General features: G+C 36.5%; 1 protein-coding gene across 4 annotated transcripts in view; it reads left to right on the top strand.

Annotated features, from left to right (window-relative positions):
- Positions 1-23,998, top strand: part of Arhgap6 (Rho GTPase activating protein 6) — a 487,916-nt gene that overhangs the window by 428,119 nt on the left and 35,799 nt on the right. For all 4 annotated transcript variants that reach the window (XM_028885949.2, XM_028885950.2, XM_028885951.2 and 1 more), the window contains exons 3-8: positions 3,495-3,566; positions 11,435-11,691; positions 13,466-13,661; positions 19,296-19,351; positions 22,172-22,322; positions 23,322-23,470. In XM_028885949.2, the coding sequence (XP_028741782.1) occupies positions 3,495-3,566; positions 11,435-11,691; positions 13,466-13,661; positions 19,296-19,351; positions 22,172-22,322; positions 23,322-23,470 (881 nt within the window). The remainder of the gene's footprint in view (positions 1-3,494; positions 3,567-11,434; positions 11,692-13,465; positions 13,662-19,295; positions 19,352-22,171; positions 22,323-23,321; positions 23,471-23,998) is intronic.

Here is a 23,998-nt window from a genome sequence, read left to right as displayed (position 1 = left end):
CAGTCTCACAGTGGCTTGCAACCATATATAACTACAGTTCCAAAGGATCAGACACCTTCTTCTGCAGGCATCATGCATTGTACACAGTACATATACATACATTCAAGGAAAACACTAATATGTATGAAAGAGAACAAAATAAATATTTTTTTAAATATCAAAGGAAAATACTTAAAAGAGGCACACAATTTCAGAGGTTTCCAACTGTAGATTGACTTTATATATGAAGATGTAGACCTTCATAGTAGGGAGCATGTAGTAGACAAGTTGGCTTGCACCATTCCAAGCAGAGAGGTGGAGATGAAGGTATGTTTTAGTTTGTTCAATCCCTTAAATATATATACCACTGGATAATTTATAAACAATGGGAGTTTATATGGAGCTGGTAATTTGGTAAGTCTAAGATCGAAGGGCACATCTAGAGAGGGCCTTCATGTTTCATAACATGGTGGAAGGTACTATAGAGAGAGAAAGAGAAAGAATAGCTTCAAGACCTTTCTAATTAGCATTAATTAGTCCACAAGGGTGCATGCATGATTTCATGTCCTTCCATTAAGCCTACACTTTCCCACACTGTTGTAATGAGAACTAAGTTTCCAAACACATACTTTTGGAGCAAGACCCAATCAAACCTCAGCAGGATTTTAGAAAAATAAAACCTCCCAATTATACTTATCTATAAGAATGTTTTTATGGTGTGATGGAAACAATGGCAGGGCTACACTTCTGGTGTGTATGCTGTCTTAGAGAAGGAACTTGGGGAACATGTCCCCATCAAAGGCATTTTGGAATGAGTGCTTTAGGATTGGCTTCTATGCATCTTCCTTTCAGCAGGCATTGTGGATGAAAGTCTTCATTAATGTTCTCAGAAAAGATGAACTGATTGAGGCTGAAAGTTCAACAAGAAAGGTGTAGGGAAGATAGTTCTTGCCTGTTTCCCTTTTCTGAATATCTGAATACCTGTGGTCTCATCTTTCCACCTCTACTCTGTACATAGATCAATGAATAATCAGTACTTATTGAGCATGTGCTATAATCTAAGTATAGGGTATTTATAACCTTATTCTATCTATGCAATAGTCCTTACAGTCATGACTATTTATGTCTCCTATTTTATAGATGAGGAGACTGAGGTTTGAAGAGATTAAGTAACTTTTCTGTGGGGGGTGATAAATTCCAAACCTGTTTTACAGGACTAATGTCAAAGCTAGTACTCTACACGTCTGCCTAGGTGGTAGGGGAAGGATATATAGTCCCTATCTGAGGGATGTGCCTGTGAGACATGCCCAAGGTAATTCAAAATTAGAGAAGTGGGGGGAGGGAGTATACAACAATCTTAACCTCTAAACAGTCATGAAGACTAGCATGAGTCATCATTGATGTGACAATTCATATTTTGTAATAGACTCTAATATGCATCAACACGTAATCCACAGAAAATCTATTCATCTTACAATTGCCAGAACTGAGAATCAAAAAGTTAAAGCACAAAATTCCCCAAGCCACAGGTGGTGGAGCTTGGATTCAAAGTCAAATTTCTCCGCTTTCCAAGTAAGGGTTATTCTGAGGAATATGCTTTAGAGCAGATCACAGATGCCCATAATGAGACAGGAAGACAGCCATCCAGAAGGATTGTGTTCATGAGGATAGAGCAATGGGAGAGGAGAATGATTGAAAACAAAGTGTAATGAAACATATGTATAAAAACATCATAATGATATTCATTAGGTTATATACTAACCAAAAAAATACAAAAATTAAAGACAAAGACTTGTGACTTCTCATGATGAACTCAGTGATAGAACACTTGGTTGGCATTTGCAAGGTCCCTAGCACCACAGAAAAATCTCTTAGGCTTTAATAGATATGTTGTTTAGTAATTCTGTGCAGTCAAATATGTAAATTAAAGAATTAGAGGATTTTTTAGTAGGAAATATTGTTACTGACCAAACACATTTGGTGATATGAACTGGCAATAAAGAAAGCATTACAAAGTAAAAGCACCATCAATCTTATTTGGAGAACAGATTAGAATCTTATGTAGTTAGTGTGTTTTATCATCTGTGTATATATAATAAGTCACAACAGTCCCTAATAGCTAGATCAACTCTTAGAGGTTTAAGATATGAACACACCAGGGATGAAAGAGATTAATGGCTCTTGGCCACCATAGATTTACATGGTTTTCTCATTTTACAAATCTCATGACTCCAAAGGTGAAAAATCCTACTATTTTCATTTTGTGGGAAGAAAGTGTTTTGGGCAGGATATTGGAAGGGAAAGGTATTAAATGTGTCTGTTACCTATATTGTGATGTTCCTGCATTTCTAACACTTCACGGCAGAGAAGGATTTGGGAACATCTGAAGCCCTAGAGGATCTCAGGAATGCTCATTACATCCAGAGGTTTTACTCTGTCATTTCCTGCTGTCAGAGTCTTGTTTTATAAATTTTATTTGGTGGTATCTCCTTTTTATGACATGTTTTAGTATGTCCTGCAAGACAATTCTTAATCCACTTTTTAAACAGTTCCCTTGGGTATGAACTACATTTTCTCTATTTGGAACCAGTGTGGATTCCTGATCTACACCCCCTATGTGTTAAGCTAAATAATTCCAAAGCATGTTCTGGCAATGATAAATGCCAATATTTTATGATGACATCCCAGGAATTTGATTGGAGCTGCCAACCGATATGAATGGTATCTTTACTATTTGGTGAGTTAAGCAAAATACTAATTACATTTGTTAGAAGTATCAGATGCTAAAAAAGAATATTCCCCACTTCTAGTGACACATCTGAAACAACTCCAATATCCATCAGTGGGTGAATAATTAAATTATGGGACAGCCATTCTGTAGAATGACATGCAAGCCCCAGGGAGATAGTAGATCTGAATTTATGGACTTGCACCAGTTGCATATTAAGCATTTTATATACATTGTTTCATTTAATTCCCACAACAAAACCATGGAATTCTCACTGTTTAGATAAGAGCACTGAGACTTAACCAAAGCCCTGCAAGTTATACATGTTATGGTAGTAGTAAGGTCTGAATTCTGTGGGACGTCAAATCCATTTCCCTTTCCAGTTACACTTGTAGTAGCTTATGAATGTCAAAGCTAAATGTGTATATAGTTGATTCTGTCATGGAGATTTTGTTCAAAATGAACAATGACTCGTATAACCATGGAGAATAGGGAAAGCCTTATGTAATAGTAAAAACAAACACATCTGGATGTCAAAACTGAATTACATATGAATGAGGGCTGTTTCTAGCTCTTCCCATGATTGGAAGAACATTTCAGAGTGCATTTCAAGGCTGGCTTCATGTGCTATATGTCAGGGATTTTTCCAGTTTTCTCAGAGCTATTTCTCTGTTTACAATGTTGAATTCTATGAGTGAAGTTATTAGTCAACTGTAATTGTTTGTAATGTGAAAATCATTTGTATACTTATTTTTTTTACAATGGCTTATTCCTTTAATATTTACAGATGGACAAAAGAGAAAGAAATCTTTGAGAAAGAAACTGGATTCCCTAGGGAAGGAAAAGAACAAAGACAAAGGTAAAGGGCCAAATAACTAAAGCCAATGCATCTTGCAGGAGGCATGCTGCTTGGATTGGGTGGAGATTTCAAATTGCATCAGTTTATCTGGTTGGGTTCTATTATGTAAGCTACATTTCTGTAATGGAATGTCATTGAGAGCCATTTGGGTCTACTTTTCTGTGTTTGAGTATCCCTATGTTGAACTGATGAGTTCAGCTGTTTTGAGCAGTGGGTGACTACAGCCACGGTTGTGGTTCCAATTACTCTGTCCAATCAGCTACGTCTAAAGAGGACCTGGGTTGAGTAGTCATGGCCAGCATGCCTAATACTAACCAGCTGTTTGGCAAATGCAGACAATTAAGCAGGACTAATTAAATGAGAAAGAGTTTGCATTCATCTACTATGACTACAGAAAAGAAACAATCTTCATCTCAAGGCTTACTAAAGATAGACCATCGTCAGCAATTTTGTTAGATCACAGAATGCTTGGTTTAGGCACCATATGTTTTCCGCAATTACTGGCTTTCATCATACTGATTTGTGTCCATTTCTATGGCTATTTAGGGAAATGACACTTGAGCCACTCTTTCAGAGACATTTGTTGTCAATTTAAGTTTGTATTCTTCAGTTGTAAAGGTCACCAGGACCCCATTAGAACAGTCTAAATTTTATGACTTGTTCTCATTGTGTTATATGAACTGATTGTTGAATGGTGTCATTGAGTGATTATATGTTCATTTTATGTGCCACAATGAATAAGTGTTGAATGAGGAAAGACATTTGTCTCACTTTGGAGTTCCCATATATAGTAACTGCATTTATGCTTGTAGTGGAAAGCAATGGCTTTAAAATTAAATGCATTACATATTGCACTGGACAAGCCTTATTCTAACACTGATAGCAGTCTACATATGCATAGCTGAAAGTGTGCCTTAAAGTTCATGGTATTTGGATAGAAAGAATCCTAAGGAATAGTAATTCACTATTTTGCTTCCCTTACAGTGGGTTTTATCTCCCTTGGTGCTAGTAGTAATGTAGACTGAAAAAATTTTGTGGCATATGTTGTGCTTTGAGGTGTGAGATGTTTAGCAGCATCCTTGGCCTCTGCTAACTAAGCACCAGTAGCACCGCCTCTAGTTTAGCAGCATCCTTGGCCTCTGCTAAGTGCCAGTAGCACTGCCTCTAGGCAGACTGTGCTCAGCCTTCTAGATGTGTACCACAAGCTGGGCAAAAAAGAGATAAAAGTGTTAAGAATCCATACTTTTAGCTGCGAGAAAGAATCATGGCTGTAATATTTAAATGTCCTAAGGCCCAAGAGCTGAGGAATATAGCTCAGGGATAGAGTACTTGTCTAGCATGCAGAAGACCAATTGTTTTGTGCCCAGCACCCCCGAAAAATACAAACAAAAGCACAACTAATGGCCAGATACTCACTGCAGTGAATGAGGTGTTGCTTTCTTGAAAAAAAAAAACTTCCAATGTATTCATTTTAACATGAGAGCTGTGATCATATTCACCAGAATACTCAGCAGGATATGAACAACCTCAGCAGAATTTGTTACTAGAATGATGAAGATAAAGGGTAGGCTAGCTAGATATCCCCTATCTGATAAATTTTATTATATGTATATGTTTGATGTTTTATTGCTCTTATTTTTTGTTATATCTTTGACAATTTCATGAATATATTATAGCAAATTATATTGTTGTCATATATTAGTATAGTATAGTATATAGTATATTATATTGTGATCATGTCCACCCCCTCTTACCTCCTTTTACCCTCTCCTGCTGACCCCTTCTTCTTCCTAACTAGTCCCCTTCCTACTTTCCTTTCTTTTATTTGTGCATGTCCTATGCAGGTAAACACAGATGCTGTGTTCATGAGTGCAATGGACATGTCATGTGCAGAAGACCACATCTAACAGAATTATACCCCAGCATCTAGATCTTACACTCTTTCCACTCCATCTTCCTCAGTGCCCCCTAGGCTTTAGAGGGGACAGAATAGATTACTCATTTATGGGTGGGCACTTAACTACACTATTCCTCCACTTATCTATGGGAGATACATTCCAAAAACTTTCCACTGATGACTCAAATTTTGGCTAATAGCAAACCTATGTGCAGTATACTTCCCTGTGTATACATGCATACATATGGTAAAGTATAACTTAAAAATTAGGCACAGTAGAAGACGAACCAAAATAACTAACAATAAGCCAATTACTATATGCTGTGATAGAAACCATTTAAAACATACGACTTTCTTATTTGTTAATTTTCCATTTAATTTTATTGCAATTTACTGTAACTGAAAAGTGAAGACAACTACATGAGTAATAAATTACTGCTTGAAGTTGCTTTACTCTAGGATAATGATATTGGTGTTGGGATTAAAACACAATGAAGATGTTAGGTGATTCTTTAGAAAGTACCCATTCAGACTATGCTAAGAAAAATGAGGGTTTTTTTTTTTTTTTTGCAGGGAGAGTTTAATGTTTGCATTCCCTAAATTGATGTGTGTGTGTGCACTTATATTGTATATAAAGAAAGCAGAAAGAAAGAACATGAGTGAATAGGAAAGTAAGGGTCATCAAGTAAGGAACTGATTAGTGTCCACTGGGACTTTAGATATTTTTCAGACCAAATCATATTAATGTAGACCAGTAAAATCTTGGCAGTATTCTTTATTGACATAAGAGAAGAGTAGAGAAAGAAAGTAAGCTCTTGATGGTTCTAATGAAAAGGCAGATCATCCATCCATCTAAGGAGAGAAGTACAAAGCTTCACTATGTGAAGTTTGCTCTTTATGGATTAGCTTTGGTGTTTAAAAAAGAAAGTGTTCTAAGCTTAATTGAAGAGTTACTTCTTGACAGCTCTTCAAAACATAAAGCTTTGTCTATGTCAACACTGGGAGCCATTACCTGGCTATCTTGGGAACCAGAACCTGGGGGTGGCTGTGTACTGGTGTGGCACATTTGGAATCAGTTCACTTCCCTTTGGATATTAGTGTTTGGGTTCATAACAGACACACATGTGAAAAATGATCATCACTGAAATCCAAGAGGGAAAGAAGGAAAACAGGAAACTCTGAATGACCTCTTGGGTTAGGCCATCTAAAAATAAAGGGGAGCAGCTCTTCATGGTTGACCTGCTATCCCAATAAAAAAAAAGTGATTCACAAATATTTGATATGCTACTATATTAATTGATTCCATCAGCATGAATCATGTCCTGAGTGATATTTAATTCCTTCATATAAAAATATACAACAAATCATATGACATTCTTGCATTCAGGGTGCTACTTAAAGCCCATCTAAGTTTTGGTTGCCATATGGAAACTAATTCAAGATTGACATTGGTTTGCAAAGCATATTTTCAAACAGAAGATTTTCAAGTTCCTAGTCCCTTGTAGTTTAATTATTTGGCAAATAAAAGTAACTTTCAGAAATTCAGACAGTTTCTTTCTTGACTCAAAAAGAACCCAGATTTTGTGGAAAATATAAATAAATGAATGAATAAGTAAATAAATAAATAAATAAATAAATAAATAAATATTTGAAAAAACTACTTTGATCCAGTTCCAGGGCTTCCTTAATCAAGGCACATGGGGACTATGTGTTACTATGGAGTAACTGTCCACCGGGACTCTGACAGAACATGAAAAGAAGATTAGTTCAATTGTGGTAACTTTTATGTACCAAAACCCCATTGTGTCATGCCTTATGGTTACTCACTGTCTAAGTCACTATATGTGATCTGTGAAGTAAAACCTACAAAAGACTAATTGCCTCAACTTCTAGTTTTGCTTCACATTAAGTAGTAGTAGAAAAAATTAAGAATTAATTACATGTAGAAATTATCTAAGAAAATAGATTCAAAGTTGTCATTAAAAGCCATCCTTTGGGGATTAAGAACATCACTCAGTAGGCAAAGTAGTTACCACACAAGTGTGAGAACCTGAATTAGACCCCTAGAGCCCGCATTAAAAAAACAGATTTGGTGGGATGTGCCTATAAGCCCAGAAAGGATGAAATGGGAGGTGGAGACAGGTCGATCCCTGAAAGCTTACTGCTCATCTAGCCTGGAAAACTTGGCAAAGTTTCAAGCCAGTGAGATATCTGGTCTCAAATAAAAGGTGGTAAATATCTGAGGATAAAAAATAAGGTTTTCTGACCTCCTTGTGTGTATATGGAAATCCAAACCCTCAAGAACACCTCAGCATGAACATGTACACAAAATACACACAGCCATACACACACACACACACACACACACACACACACACACACACACGCACGCACGCACGCACGCACGCACTCACGCACGCACGCACGCACGCACGCGCACACAAACCATTACTAGAGAAGAGAATGACCAGCATGTATGTAGTTCCAGAGAAAAGTAGGAAGAAGCTAGGGTTATCTCACAGAGGACATTGTGGACTACAACACAACTTTTAGTCTACATGATAACAGCATTGAGACATCATCAAAATATACTAAGGGATAACTTCATAGTGTTTTAAAATACTCTATCATGCTACATTGTATTACATGAACTTGGAGTGGAGCTGACATCAGCACAAAGGAATGGAGGAAGGGCAATTTGAAAGCTATAAAATTCAGGAGCAAAGCAATGGTATCATGGAATGAAGATTGTGGTAGAGGTGGAGAGAAGTAGATTAAAAACAGAAGATAAAGTAAAGTTAGAATGGCAAGATGATGGAATAGAAATGAGGCATAAAAAGAAGTATTAGTGTATGACTTTCTAAAGTTATATTTACCTCTATAAAGAGCAGACACCCCTAGCAATCCAAGCAAGGTCTAGTAAGAAAAAACTGCGAGTGAGACATGCAATAAAGGAACAAGAAGTGGCTTGTGCTTGGAGGACAAGTGAAAGCTGAAGATGGAAATGAAGCATAAATTCTGGGGAAAACGAGGTCCAGCATGGGACTAAAGAAATGGATGACAAAGATGGTATACAGCCAAAAGTTAGAAGAGAAAAAGGGGGACAAGTAAACATGAGAACAGAGAATCATGTGAGCCATTAAGGTGGACTGGCAAGTCACCAAATTTTATGCGAGATTGGTGGTTTAATGGTGAATCAAAGCCAATAATAGTAGAAAACAACAAAGAGTAAAGGACAAGGACAAGCCTGTGATGGTAAGCTTCCGTCACAGGTGGGAGGGTGGGGCTCTAAAGGGAACAGTTGGGAGCAAAGAGGAAAATCCATCACCTTTTGACCCCATGTTTCACGAGGAGGCAAAGACAACCACTGCTAATATCCTGGTGGAACACATGGCTCAGATTAGAACATAATACTAGCTGTCCCTAGCCACAGCACAGAGAGCCTTAGATAATATCTTTGTCATTTAAAAAATCCTATTATCAAGTTTATTAGCTTCTGTCTTTGTGAAGAATCTTCAGGTTTCTATGACCTCCTCACAGAAAAGTGTTGAACTCAAAGATAGGCATGTGCACCCAATGCTTGATTGTCACATAAATGACAAATTTGCCCAATAGAATTTTGATGAGTTTTTGATTTCACAATAGCTGTATTTTTAAGGAGAAAGAATATTCAAGGATCCTTCCTAGAATATTGCAAAAACCTCAAGACAACATCTCACAGTTTTGAGCTTAAAGAGCTCTACTTTGTAAAGCTTATAAGAGTCTTTGAGAAAAGTAGCAAGAAACTAAGGAGCCCACATAAAAACTCTAGCATTGAAATAATAAGCTCAGCCCTAACAGAAGCCTACCATACCAAAGAGAAATAAAAACCCATTCTTAGTGGAAACATCTTTTGAATAAAATTAAAAGAAGACTAAATATCAGGAGAGAATAAATTCATATGATTGCTGTTTAATTTGTATTCAGTCATTACAATTTACAAACATAGTGATGGACTTTAAGGTATCAGAAATGCTAGATTAGGGGGAGCTGGAGAGATAGCTCATGAACTGCTCTTGCAGAGGACTCAATTCCAGTTCCCAGGTCCCACATGGTGGCTTACAGCCACCTGTAAATCCAGCCCTAAAGGATCCAACACCCTCTTCTGACCTCCTTGGGCACTTGCAAACACATCCATGCACCTACAAAGAGACACACACCTACCCATAAAGATAATTTTTTTTTAATTATAGTCTTCAAAGAAACTGTCTTTCTTGTTTTTTTCCCAGAGAGACTAGAAATCTCTAAATAAGTCTGACTGGGTTTGCTTATATGGAAAAATGGCTATGGGATGATTGAAGAGCCCTCATTTTAGAGCAAGGCCTGCCATGCATGTGCCTACATTAACAGACCCATGCCACATGATGTATTTCAAAGTCCTCTCTGTTGTGACTATCCCCATCCATGTCTGTACATTCTATGTGGGTGTCAGTCTTAGCATGTGTATGTCCAAACTTTTTGAAGAATATCTGATTATGTCCTGCTTCTTACACGAAATTCTCCAAGTGCACAGCCTATGGCCTGGAACTGCTCTTTGCAGTATTAGTCTTACCTCAAAAGAGAAAGGCATAGCCCTTTGATTGCCATATATTCCATAGTTCACTGATAGAGCAAGCACCTCTGAAAAATCCTCAGATGAACTTAGGACTTTTTACTTCAAAACAACTTGCATCTTTTGATGGGACCAGAGGTATATGCCTTTAAAATACCATTTCTGCTCTTAATGGAGACTTGGCTATTAGCCTAGTTTAAAATGTTACCATGAGTCAAGCAGGAAAACCTTTCAAAGCCTCTTTCCACCTGGTTTAATGTTGGCTTTTTTGTTCAAAGAACAAATAACCTTAGCGTTATTTTCCCTTGATCATTTCGGTTTCATTAACAGGACCTGTAAAAACAAGGGCTCACCTAGACTCTAAATGCTATGGCTGCTAAGAGATGTAATTTTGAATCTAACAAGAATAATGTGCTTAATTGAATTATTAATACTTTCAGCATAAATATAAAATGCTACTAAAATGTCTATCTCTGAGGAGCTAATATATATGAACACACATGAATTTACCACAATAATGCAGAAACTATATATATATATATATATATATATATATATATATATATATTGCCAAATGAAGCCAAAAAGTTCTATACTCAGTCTCTTCCTCAAATGGTCCCTAGCTAAAGAAAAAAATAACAAAAATATCCTGGGCTTCCCACAAGCTATATCATGGTCAAGTCTACTTCTGCATGTGGTCATCAGAAAGCATGAGTATAGTTTATTACTTCCCATACTGCCTCTTTTATTAGGATCCTTAAAGTGTATCAATTGAATTTCAACCTTGGATTCATTCATCTTTCTATTATTCAGATGAGAGTCACTCTGTTATAATTATTTACATGTCTGATTCTGCACATCTTCACCCTATTTCAGAACCCCTCAGGAGAAAGGACTTGAGATCTTTTATACCCCCTCCATTGTAAAAGCTGACGTGACAAGTAGTAGGTGTTCAATAAATGTTTGTTGAGTGAACGGATATATATGGTTTCCTCATTCCTTCAAAGACTTATAAAGTTTATAAATTGAAGAGTAATGGTTTATAAAGATGTGTGATCATGGGCATAAAATATTATTTATAGTCTGTCCAAATGTCATACTTCTTTACAAAGTTATTTCCTTTAAAACAGACTTGAGCAGATGGGGAAAGATTAGAGACGTACATTTCTAAAATGTATATTTGTACCTACTAGCTTCCTTAATTGTAATTGAAACTTAGGACATTTGTCCAACCAAACAAAACCACCTCAGTATGCTGATTGATGAATCAATTCTTTGAATCAATAATTTGACTATGCCTGCTTTTATGGATGTGATGTGAATGAGCATCCTCTCCTGTTTGGACCTTCCCTGAATATAAATATCTTTTTTTCCTTGCAGAATTTATCCCACAGGCATTTGGAATGCCCTTATCCCAAGTCATTGCCAATGACCGGGCATATAAACTAAAGCAAGACTTGCAGAGGGAGGAGCAAAAGGACGCATCTGATTTTGTGTCTTCCCTCCTCCCGTTTGGGAATAAGAAACAGAACAAAGAACTCTCAAGCAGTAACTCATCTCTCAGCTCAACCTCAGAAACACCAAATGAGTCCACATCCCCGAACACTCCAGAACCGGCTCCTCGGGCCAGGAGAAGGGTGAGTTAGCCAGGATCTCCTCTGACTCTGAGAACACTGAAAATGAGTAAGGTTGTCCTTTGAGTCTCTATTAACATGAAAACCAGACACATTGGTAGATATCTCTTCCATTCAGCAATAACCAGTACTGTGAATGTGGCAGCTAACATTCCCTCCACATTTCCCTCCTGATTAACTTGGTCCCCAGATGTTCTGCACTGCTGTCATTGATGCATGTCTTTTGTTATCTCCTGCCATCTTGATAGACTTCCCGCTTAATCAGACAAGCCCAACCTTCAACCTATGGACCACATACATAACAAGATAGCTATGGATATACCAAAACACAAATCCATAAACTTATTTAAAACATTGTGAGAATTATTTTGGTCATTTTGTTTTGTAACTCAGTTGTTTAGTTCTTGAGCATGAACTTTATAGATGGCATTCTACTGTCACAATGTCACATACACTATATATATATATATATATATATACATATATATAATATATATTATATATATATATATTGCACACATGGGCTGCAGGTTAGACACTCCTATGCTAGAAGTAGAGTCTTGAGGCCAACATTCAGTGTTTCTGTTCATTTTTGTCAATTCCATTCTTAGAATGTACCTGGATCAGTGAATTAGCCATAGCTGTTCAAAATCAATGAGGGAGTTAGTTTTTTTCTTATCAATGGAGTTTGTCATTCTTTAAATAGAGATGTACAGTCCTATATGCAGTCTCTTTCAAATCCATGCTATATCAGTATGATGCCAGTGATGGAGTGGGCACTATGTTCTAGGCTCTGTGCTATTTGCATGCCACATTGCAAATCTAGAAAGCTGAGTTTCTCAGACCACCCAGATGCTAATCAGCATAATCACTTCAAAGCATCATTAAGGCTTCCTATGTTCCTGAAAGTTCTTTCCCTTTTCTCTAAACTTTAGGCTGGAAATCTTTGTCAATCCAGCCATTAAAGGCTGTCCTAGTTAAATACACAACCAAACTTCCATTTATAACTCACATTTTTTTTTTAGCTTTCAACATTCAGGACTTCTTCCAAGATATAGCAAGACCTAAAGCCCTGTTATTTTTTATGGTATTAACTATGATTCAAAGTGGAAAAAAAGACAAAACTATGGAATATTTGTATTTCAAGATGAATTTGTTCTTCTAAGCCTGTAATTATCATAGACTGTTTATAAATCCAAATAACAGTAAAACCAAAACTCTAAATTTGAGCTTTCTGGGAATCTAGGACCTAGGCAGTAGACTTCCTAAATGTCCCTTTCTCTGTCCAGGCCCTACCAGGACTCCAATAGTTGACTTCTCAGCACACACTTCATCCAGGATGGATGGCTATAACCTCCTGCATGCTGGGGCATGTGCCATCATGCCCAGTTTAAATCTTCCTATGTTTAAAATCTACTTCCTAGTGCTATAGTTGAGAATTTTTTTATTCACAAGAGTTCTATGACTTTACCTTATTCATTGAGTATGCATTTTTGTTTCAAAATTTAAGTAGTTGAAACAAATTGTTTTAATTATATGTTTCTAACTTTTTGTCTTCTATTTAGAAAAGTCTGTGTATCGAAATCATAACTAATGATATTTGTTGTTAGTTTTTCCTTGATATGTCAGCAATAAACAAATATGTAAATAACAAAATAAAACAGTAGTATCTTTTAAGAGTGATAGTTCTCCATAAATTTTATTGGGAGGCCTCTGCAAGCAGCCGCTTTTCTTTCTGCTGCCTGTGATCTTTTTCAAATCTACAATTCACTTGCAGGGTGCCATGTCAGTGGATTCCATCACGGATCTGGATGACAACCAGTCTCGACTCCTAGAAGCTTTACAACTCTCCTTGCCTGCTGAGGCTCAGAATAAAAAAGAAAAGGCCAGAGATAAGAAGCTGAGTCTGAATCCCATTTACAGGCAGGTCCCCAGGCTGGTGGACAGCTGCTGCCAGCATCTGGAAAAACATGGTAAGTAGATTTGTCATCAGCCACCAATGATCCAAGTTATCATTCCTCTATGCACCCAGTTTCAATTCTGCATTTCTTTGAGCAAGGGCTGGACCAAACTTCCTTTGGTGAATAAAGTGCACCAATATAAATGTTGACTTAAGAAGCTACTGGGATCAACAAGGCTAAATAGGTGTGATGCTATCTGGAGTCCTCAGATCACAAGAGTATTCCCAAGGGGCTCTGACCAAACATTTTAGGGAAGGATCACTTGTGTTGGAATATACCCCCTTCAAATAGAGCCAAGTTCCTTGGATGTGTTTATATATTAAGGTTCCTTACAACATTTCTTTTGACAAAAGTTTGCTTTTTGGGAAATATCTACTCTAAATGTCTCCAGCCATCCCTTTGCAGCTCAATTCCTATTAACATGATGACTTTAATATGATGGATAGTTCTTTTCTGAAATTTAGATATTTGTCTCATAAAATGCCATATCTATCACATATGTTTATTTGCTATAGATTTATCACACACTTTTATGGATTTGGGGAAACTTCCTTAATTGCTTTTTCACTATAAAGAGAATATGTTCAATATACTTCTTTGTTTTGTTTCGTTTTTTGAGACAGGGTTTCTCTGTGTATTCCTGGCTGTCCTGGAACTTGCTCTGTAGAACAGGCTGGCCTTGAACTCAGAGATTGTCTGCCTCTGCCTCCTGAGTTATGGGATTTCATTACAATTTTTTAAAGCAAAAACAACAAGAAATTGTTGGTCCTATCAGTGTATTCATTCTATCCCAGCTAGTTAAAAGGCTGGGCAGGAAGATTTCAAGTTCAAGGTCTTCCTGTGTTACAGAGTAAGTTCAAGGCCAACCTGGGTAACATTGTGGGACCCTGTCTCAAAATGAAAACTAAAACAAGAGTTAGGCATGCATTTTAGTGGTGTGGCATTTGCTTAGAATGCATAATGTCCTAGGTTAAATAGTCAGTCCTACAAGAAAGAAAGAAAAAAATAGGAGAGAAAGTAAGGATAAAATAAACTGTGAACATTGTTATTTATTTTCTAATTACAAAAACCGAATTTGGTGGAAAAAATACTAAGTATGCATTAAAATTGCTTAATTAATTCATTTTGTATAAAAATCATTGGATAATGGAATGACTTGATAAATAAATGTATTTAAATCTCAGGTTTTGTTTTCAGCACAGAATATTTACTGCATAGTTTGGACCTAAAGGCAAGACTTAAGCTGATCAACTATTCAAGGTCCTGATGTATTCAAGTATCCATAGCATTTCTATCATAGCTATGATTCCAGAATAATAGGATATACATTCAAATTCAAATAGATATTGAATATTCTAAACTAGTGGTTCTCAACCTTCCTAATGCTGTGACACTTAAATACAGTTCCTTCATGTTGTGGTGATCCCCACCCCCAACTATAAAATTATTTTCATTGCTATCTCATAACTTTATTTTGCTACTGCTATGAATTGTAATATAAATATCTGATTTTCATGATATCACATTTGTGACCCCCAAACTTCAAAGCTTCAAAAAATAAATTGTCTTAGATGGTTTTTTTTTTTTTTTTTTTTTTTTTTTTTTGCCTTGCTTTACTTTGAGACAGGGTCACATTATGTGAGACAAACAATAGCAAGAGTATTTCTTACCTAATACTTGTTTTGCCTGTTTTTGGAAATGAGTAGTAGAGGACATGTATCACTTTAGTCTTTTAAGTATTTATCAGAGACGCTTTTTCTACCCTCTCCAAAATTGTTCTTGAAATTTTTTATTGGCTTCATCAATATTCATGTACTCAGCCCTTCCTCTCTTATATATCATTTCAAATGCCTTCTCTATTCTTAAGTCAAAATTCCTTAAGCACCTCAAATTTCCAGAAGCTACAAAAGTCAGACAAAAGGCTAGCAGAGAGTCAAAGGATGCTTCTGGGATTGAGGTTGAGTTTAGAGTGGGATCTATTGCTTATAATGCTTGTCCTCATTTCTCTAGGACTGAGATTCAGGCGCTTCTGGGTCTGGTGTCCATTGCAGGTTTTGATGAAAAGGGGAGAGAGCTGATCACATCAGTTTCAGGGACAAGACTCAGCCAAGTTCTTTTTGAGATCAATGTCTTTTCAGTGTATACTTTTATACTGCCTTAAGTTCTGGTTATTGAATGACTAAACTGTACTTGCTTTGTCTCTGAGGAAAATCACTGTGAAGTTATGTCAGAAAAAGGCATTGTTGATCCAAAGACTGTCATTTGTTCTACCTTAAAAAAATAAATCCAATTCAAAACCAAAATATATTAGAGTTGATTGAGATGTATCAGAATTAATACCCAGTGAAAAACTGCAATGAATGAAGAATTTATCTAATGGCGTTTCTGAACAGCTTAGAAAAATTTATCCAAATGAATAGTTCTACTCTTGTAAAAATTCCCTTCTGATATCTTTATTTTGTTGAAATTTTGAGTATTCAGAAGCCATCTAAGAATAAGAAAATATAAACTTAGCAAAATACCATATTTCTAAGATGTCATGTTATTTGGTTTTTTTACATTGCATATAGAAGACTCATCAAACCAATTCATGGCTTGTCTCTCTCTAAATAATAGCACATATCAAATATTATTCTAAGTATTCTATATGCTCTGATTAATAGAATCAGTACATACATTTTGAAGCAGGTGCTTAAGATCACTTTACAGAGGAAGAAATATAATTCTGTATCCTACTCTAAACTGAATCTCATATTTTAAGCTTACCAAAGAAGTAGAAACCATAAATTAGGTTGGGATTTGGTCTCATTTAGGAAGCAAATTAACAGTCATAAAAAGGAGGTTACCCCCAAATAAAGCATCCATGCATACAAATGCAAATCAGCAATAACCAATCTCCCACTACAATTCTCTCAAATCATCTGGAACTTCAGGATAACACTTTTGAAAAACAGAACTGATAAATGGGATGTTTATTCTATTGAATTTTCTAACAAAAAAAATAAAACCCTTTGAAACCCCAACTAAAAAGTGTTAACATTTGGGACAGGAGAGATAAATCGGTAGCTAAGAGCATTTGCTGCTACAGCAGAAGACACGGCATAAGTTGCTAGACCCCACAAAGTAGCTCATAACCATTCTTAGCTCCAGGTTTAGAAGATCTAACTCCCTCCTCTGGCCTTCATAGGCATCAGGGATATGGTGCAATATATACATGCAGGCAAAATATACTCATAAAATAAAGGTGTTAGTACTTAATATCAAAATGTAAAAAAAAAATATTATTTTGAGATAAATCAAGAATGATTGATACCATATAATAATGAAATAATTAATACTAATGCAAAAGATACACATGATTGCCTATAATATAAAGGCCCTGTGAAGAGAACTGCAAGCCTTTGCTTTGTTGTTTCTGGATAGAAAGAAGTAATGCTATAAAGTTTTCAATTCTTTCCAATTAATGATGTATTGCACTAGTCAGAATTCTTTCAGTCACAGAAGAAAGAAACTTAGATGAAAGCAGATTAAGGAGAATGCCCCCTACCTCTTTTAATACCCTATAATCCTTATTTATATGCTGGGAGTCTGAATGCAAGATTCAAAAAATACTATGAGGATTCTCTGTTTACTGGCTTTACTCTCGATAACTATATTCGGTTTCAAATGGTCACTATCACCTCCAATCTAGCACCATTCTCATACTTGATTATGAAGAGAAGTGAGCTAACAGTGAAAAAAATGTAAAAGATATAGATAATGCTCCTCAGTAGTGATGATGCAGGATTCTCAAGAAAATGGAAACCATGTATGGTATCACATGCTTTTAATCCCAGCATTCAGGGGGCAAAGACAGGTAGACCTTTGTGAATGACAGATCAGCCTGGTTCACATAGTGAGACTGTCTCAAAAGGAAAGAAAATGGATAAACATCTGTGTCTTCTGAAGGAAGAATACAGTATATATTTTATAATATTATTACCACTGATAATTACACTTGGCCATAAAAACCTTATGCTTTAACTCTTATGTTATTGGGAGATTAAATGTAGAGGGGAATCATATAAATGACATCATAGAATACCCAAATCTAGTCAGTGGAGATATTTACAGTGGGAACTTAATGCTATTTCTTTACCAAATCAAGTGTGTAGGGAGACAGAAAAAAAATAGAGGAAGATGAAAATGCAGATTAAGACATTAAAAACCACATTGACTCACAATTTGCAACCCTTATGAGGGTATTGACATAAAAGTCAGTGTCATTAAATAACTCTTGTTAAAATTTCCAATATGTGGTAGTAAGAGTGTTTGCTATATTTAAAGACCAATTTTTTGAATACTTATTTTATGTCTGTGTGTGGGTCTAAGGTTAATGTTGTACACCACATGCATGCAGCTATCTTCAGAGACCAAAGAGGATGTTGAATTTCCTAGAAGTGGAGTTGCAAAGGTTTGCAAGCTGCCATGTGGGTGCTAGGAAACAAACCTGGGTTCTATGGAAGAACAGCAAGTGCTCTTAACTACCAAGCCATTTCTTCAGCTTCAATTTCCCCACAAGAAATAAAATATTATAACTTATTTCATTATTCTAAATATTTTTTAAACATGAAATTTATAGGAACTTTGGCTCTTTATCAAATTTGAAATCGATTTTTTTCTATTCATAAGGAAAACATACTTTTAAATAAAAATCTATAAAATGTAGAACATTTAAACAGTTAAACAATCATAGCTAGACAGTGATGGTGCACACCTTTAATCGCAGCACTTGAGAGGCAGAGACAGGTTGATATCTGTGAGTTCAAAGCCAGCCTGGTCTACAGATCGAGTTCTATAACAGCCAGGGCTCTGCAGTGAAACCCCATCTAAAAAAAAAAGCAATCATTTTAAAATTTCAGTTTATTTCTATTTAGCCTTTAAAACTCCCTGAAAAAATATATACATCTATCACTTAGTTCAAATAATAATACATATATACATACATATGTGTATGTATACATAAATCTATATCTATACATATATAGGTACATATAATATTTATATCTATAAATATACATAGATATAGATGTAGGTGTAGATGTATATATAGATATATACATGAAGAGAATGCCACTACTCTCACTTGATGATAGGACACAGAGTTTTCATGTTTATAAAAATTTCTTATAAATGTCATTTAAAAAGGATGTACAATAGTCTGTCATATGAGTGGACCCAAGTTAGCTCCAAATACACAGCTTGTTTTTCTCTTATAAATGGTCCTACTCTGACCTTCTCTGTGTAGCTAGCTGTCTTTGTTCACATTTTTGATCATCTTAGAATCATGCCCTAGATATAGAATGCCAATAAAAAAATGCCTATAAAAAAGATCTCTCTGACTTATAACATCAATAGTCACACAGGAAAAAATTCTCCATCCCCAAACATTTAAGGTAAAATAATTCTGATGTTTAAAGAGCCAACTATGTATCTGGAGAAGGTGAATAGTGTGACATATGGAAGTGCCATTGAACACTGTGAAGTCACTGCTGCTGTTCTGCATGTCACAGCTCTGTACAAGCATTCTACACTGTTTCTACACTGCTTTCATTCAGAGTCTCAGTCATAAAAAAACAACTGTTGATTTTGTTTGCTTATTTACAGGCCTCCAGACAGTGGGGATATTTCGAGTTGGAAGCTCAAAAAAGAGAGTGAGACAAGTAAGTAAAAACTGAAGGTTATATTGTCCGTTTCCCTTGACATTTCATTGAATTACTAGGTGGAAAGTTCAAGATTATGTAAATTCCCTCTGACTATCTTTTCCCAACCTTCCATCCAATTATGGTATAATGAAATTCCAGGAGATGAAACACAACTCAGAAGCTTAGAAAAGTAGAGTTGGGGTGAAAACACTGAAGGAATATTTCTAGACATGCCCAAATAGAACATAATTTAGTAGTGGCTGGTTTTACCCAAATGTACTAGGAAAATGCCATACGTACTCTCATCTAATCTGATGAAAAATAGATGCTTTATAAGTTTCTATGGAGCTATTGGTTCCTGATTCATTTCTCATGAAAAATTGTGTTCCTTGTTGTTTTTTTTTTTTTTTTTCCAGCATTACACTACATTCTCCTGGCAGAAATTTGATATTAGATTGTCAAGGCTACTTTCTTTTGATCAGATAGGTTTTGGGGGTTGTGATGGCTTCCTAAAAGGCAAACCATCCTTTAACAAACAGAACTCATTTGTTAGCAAAAGACGCTTACAATGTTTTGTTCTCCTATTGGTTGAAACAGAAGAAAATAAAGAACTCTACAGTTTAAAAGTTAATCCAGGGTAGAAATTTTAGTTGAAGTTAAAGAACTGTTTGTATGTTGAAGTAAATACCTTATCATGTGTCTCTTTTGGTCTAGTTTATTTGTATTTTTAATGATTACCCAAGATGAGTGAATAACACTTACCATATCACCATGACACTTATAAAATATAAAACTGTCTTCTAGGCCTCACACCAATGTAAAATTAAGGAATACCATTATTAATAATGTCTTATTGAATCATCCCTTCAGCTTCAGTCCCCTTCACCCCCTTTTTCTTAGGATTATAGAAATTTAGAAATTCAATTCAAGATCATGTGATTAAACAAGCTCCTTTCATGGTCCACCTCTCTCTGTCTCTGTCTGTCTGTATCTCTCTCTCTCTCTCTCTCTCTCTCTCTCTCTCTCTCTCTCTCTCTCTCTCTCTCTCTCTCTCCCCGTGTGTGTGTTTGTGTGTGTGTGTGTGTGTGTGTGTGTGTGTGTGTGTGTGTGTGTGTCTATGCCGTATGTGTGTGTTTAGGAAAAAAATCATGCTGTATCTGAACTAGCTTGATTGCAGTAATGCTATGGATGCACTCCTCATTCTGGCTGTCTTGGAAATGCTAATGGAAAATTGTCGGGAATCAGTGAGCAATTGAGGGCAGTGATTGGTATTTTCAATCAAGTGGACAGATGATGAGTGCCAGCAATTATTCCTTGACATTTTTGGATCCATAAAGAAGGGAGATTTTTTTTTTTTGCATAGGGATTTACTTAAGGATTACTCACTCAATAAGATGTAATTAGTGGTAACTTAGGAATAAATCCAAGCATGAAATAAATGGATGGATGATTAACACACTATTTTATGTTTTTATGTAACTTTTACATACCTGTACTTTTTCTTCAAAAAATAAGAGCTAGGGCTGGGGAGATGGCTCTTGGTGTGTAAGCATGAGTTCTGGTCCCCAGCACCCACATAAAAAGCCTAGTATGACCACATAGCTATAAAGTCAGCACTAGGGGTGAGAGAAGGCAAGCAGAGATAACAGAATCCCTGGAGCTTTATGGCCTCCAGCCTACTCAAGAAATGGAAAACTCCAGGTTCAATTCAGTAAATGATCTTGTCTCATGGCCATATAAAGTCCAGTGATAAAGGAAAACACTCAGCATCATAACCTAGCCTCCATATTTGTATACCTGCACACACATGTTCACATACATCCTGCACCCACAGAGAGAGGAGGAGAAATATGAATATTTATGAAATAAGAACTTGTCATTTGTGGTGTTACCTACTTATCTACCTTGTATCTCTACTTCTAAGGGATGAAGTTGGCTTACGGACTTTGTCTCTCTATTTACTGGTGTACTTGCATACATTGAGAGTCTATAATAGGGGCTGAGACCCAGGATAATGTGATGAGTCTTTGTTGAATGAATGGATGAATAAATGAATGAATGAACTAAAGAAGTCTTACAGTAGTTTATTATACTGTCTATGCATGGACTTGCATAATAATTTATACAACAGAGAACAAGATCAAGGCATATTATCTCTGCCATCTTATCATGTTTTCCTTCTGCTATCTTTGTTAGTAGGCTTTGTATAATTATTAAGTCTGAGATGCTTTCTAGTAATTGCTCATAAGGCTACTCTGACAAATTAAAGATAACTTTCATTCAATATATCATCTTTTAAGCCTTCATCATACTATATCTCATCCACATTTTTAGTTTTGTGATTTGTCAAATGTTTTTTTTTTTTTTTTTTTTTTTTTTGGTGTTCTAGTCAACTATCAAAATTCCAATGTGATGTGTTTGGTGACATGCACAAGTGTTGTATAATAGTTCTCACACATTTACACTTGACCTAAATTCTCTTCTAACTCTTAGCCCTTACTCCCAACTTCTTGATTCTTGTTATCTAGTCCCTCTGTGTACACAATTAACAACAAATCCACAACTAGTTTTGTAATAACGCATTCAAATATGTGTGTGTGCATTCATAATTAGTATGTGTAGAGTCTGTAGCTCAAAGTGACATATTGTTTCTTTTTTTTTTCATTCTTGTGATATGTGCAAACTTAAGACCAGATTTTGTCCATCAAAACATTTTTTGGGGGGTGAGCACTAAACACTGAGGTTAGATGGTTCTAAGGTGTCACTGACTATATGAAGCTTCTTGTCAAATTAACCCTGAGTCTTATGTAACTGATACTTGAACCGTTAATTTTCCAGTTGCGTGAGGAATTTGACCGTGGGATTGATGTCTGTCTGGAAGAGGAGCACAGTGTTCATGATGTGGCAGCCTTGTTGAAGGAGTTCCTCAGGGACATGCCTGACCCGCTTCTCACTAGGGAGCTATACACAGCATTCATCAACACTCTCTGTACGTAACAAAGCCAGATTTGCGGGAACATATCCTTGAAATTGCAGGATGTCCGGCTCACTCATGAAAATCTTATGCATGTGTTTTCCAATAACTGCTTTTGCCTTTATTGGTCTCTAATGAATGGGCTATTTGGGGGATTTTCTGAGATATACCCTGGGGGAAACTATCAAGAAGAAAGCTGGGCTAAAGTGAATGGGAAAAGCCAAGAAGAATTTCAGATGTTTTCAAATGACCCCAGGAAAGTAGAAAGTGCTATAAGTTGATGCTTTGAAGTGCTGGCAAGAGCTTGCATTGAGTCTGTGCCTAAAAATGAATCCTGGCTTCTGATATGAGGAAGAAGGAAGCCAAAGAACCCAGAGTAAGAAAGAGGGCAAACAACTTTCTCAGTGGAAGCAAAATGGCATAGCCCAGTACCAGTGCTTTCAAAGGAGCTGTGTCTAGCACACAGACCTCAGAGAAGGAGAAAGGTTAGGGAGGAGGAGAAGGGAAATGTCAGAGATGTACCAGCCTGCACACATTTCTTCCTGCAAAGCAGCAATTCCAGTGGAATTGTGGCTGAGAAAGAAGACAGTGTTTTTGTCACATATCTTGGATATTGCCAACAAAAAGTCTATACCTGGTATATTGTTCAAGAGAAAAGGTCCTTAAACACATTATAAAAATTTCAGAGCATTCATCAATTCCCAGCCACTGTCCGTTATCAGTGTGTACTAAAACCCATTAAGTCAGTCTGAGTAATGAGTAAGAGAAAGGAGGCTTAATAAGGGAGATGGAGTTGCCTTTCTCATGATTTCTCTGGCCGTCCAACTGTTCTCTATACCTTTCATAGGGTTTTGTAGCTAAGCTACTAAAGTAGTGGGAAAATGGGTTAAGTTACATAGTAGACCTGGCCTGGGTAACTTTGTTCTTATGGTTGCGTAGATGAAACCTAACCTCAGTGTCCAAACGGTGTCAGTCCCTCCGGTCTTACTCAAAATGTCTCTCCGCCTTGTGTAGTGTTGGAACCAGAAGAACAACTGGGCACCTTGCAACTCCTCATCTACCTTCTACCTCCCTGCAACTGCGACACCCTCCACCGCCTCCTACAGTTCCTCTCCATTGTGGCCAGGCATGCAGATGATAATGTCAGCAAAGATGGACAAGAGGTATGCTGCCATAAATAGAGTGACTTCTTTTCTATTGTTCATCTGTTGTTCTAGCTGTTAAAGCACAAACCATCAATATGGCCACACATTTCAATTGGAAAACATGACACCTCACCATCAGCATTAGTTACTTATCTCATTACATCAGCAAAATACCTGACAAAAGCCACCGAAAGAAGGAAGGAGGGCTTTGTTTGTCCTAACAAGCAAGTCATGCCGACAGGAACAAGCAGCAAGTGGTCACACTGTGTCTGTAGTGAGAAAGAGGGGAGAGATGTCTGCTGACAGTCAGCTTACTTTCTCCTTTTTATTCAATAGGGACCCCAGCCCAGGGAATGACATCACCCACATTTAGAGTGGGTCTTCCCATCTCCATCTAATGTAGATTACACATCACTGACATGCTGAAAGATTTTTTTAATGCCTATTATAAATCCAATCACAAGTCCTCTGACCTAGATGCTTATGTAATAGTGTTACCCTCCCAAGGCCTTCTCTGGGGGGCTCAGTTTCATGAAAACTGTTGAC

Source organism: Peromyscus leucopus, chromosome X (genome assembly GCF_004664715.2).
Source record: "Peromyscus leucopus breed LL Stock chromosome X, UCI_PerLeu_2.1, whole genome shotgun sequence".
Classification (NCBI taxonomy): domain Eukaryota; kingdom Metazoa; phylum Chordata; class Mammalia; order Rodentia; family Cricetidae; genus Peromyscus; species Peromyscus leucopus.
This window is presented reverse-complemented; position numbering and strand designations above follow the sequence as displayed.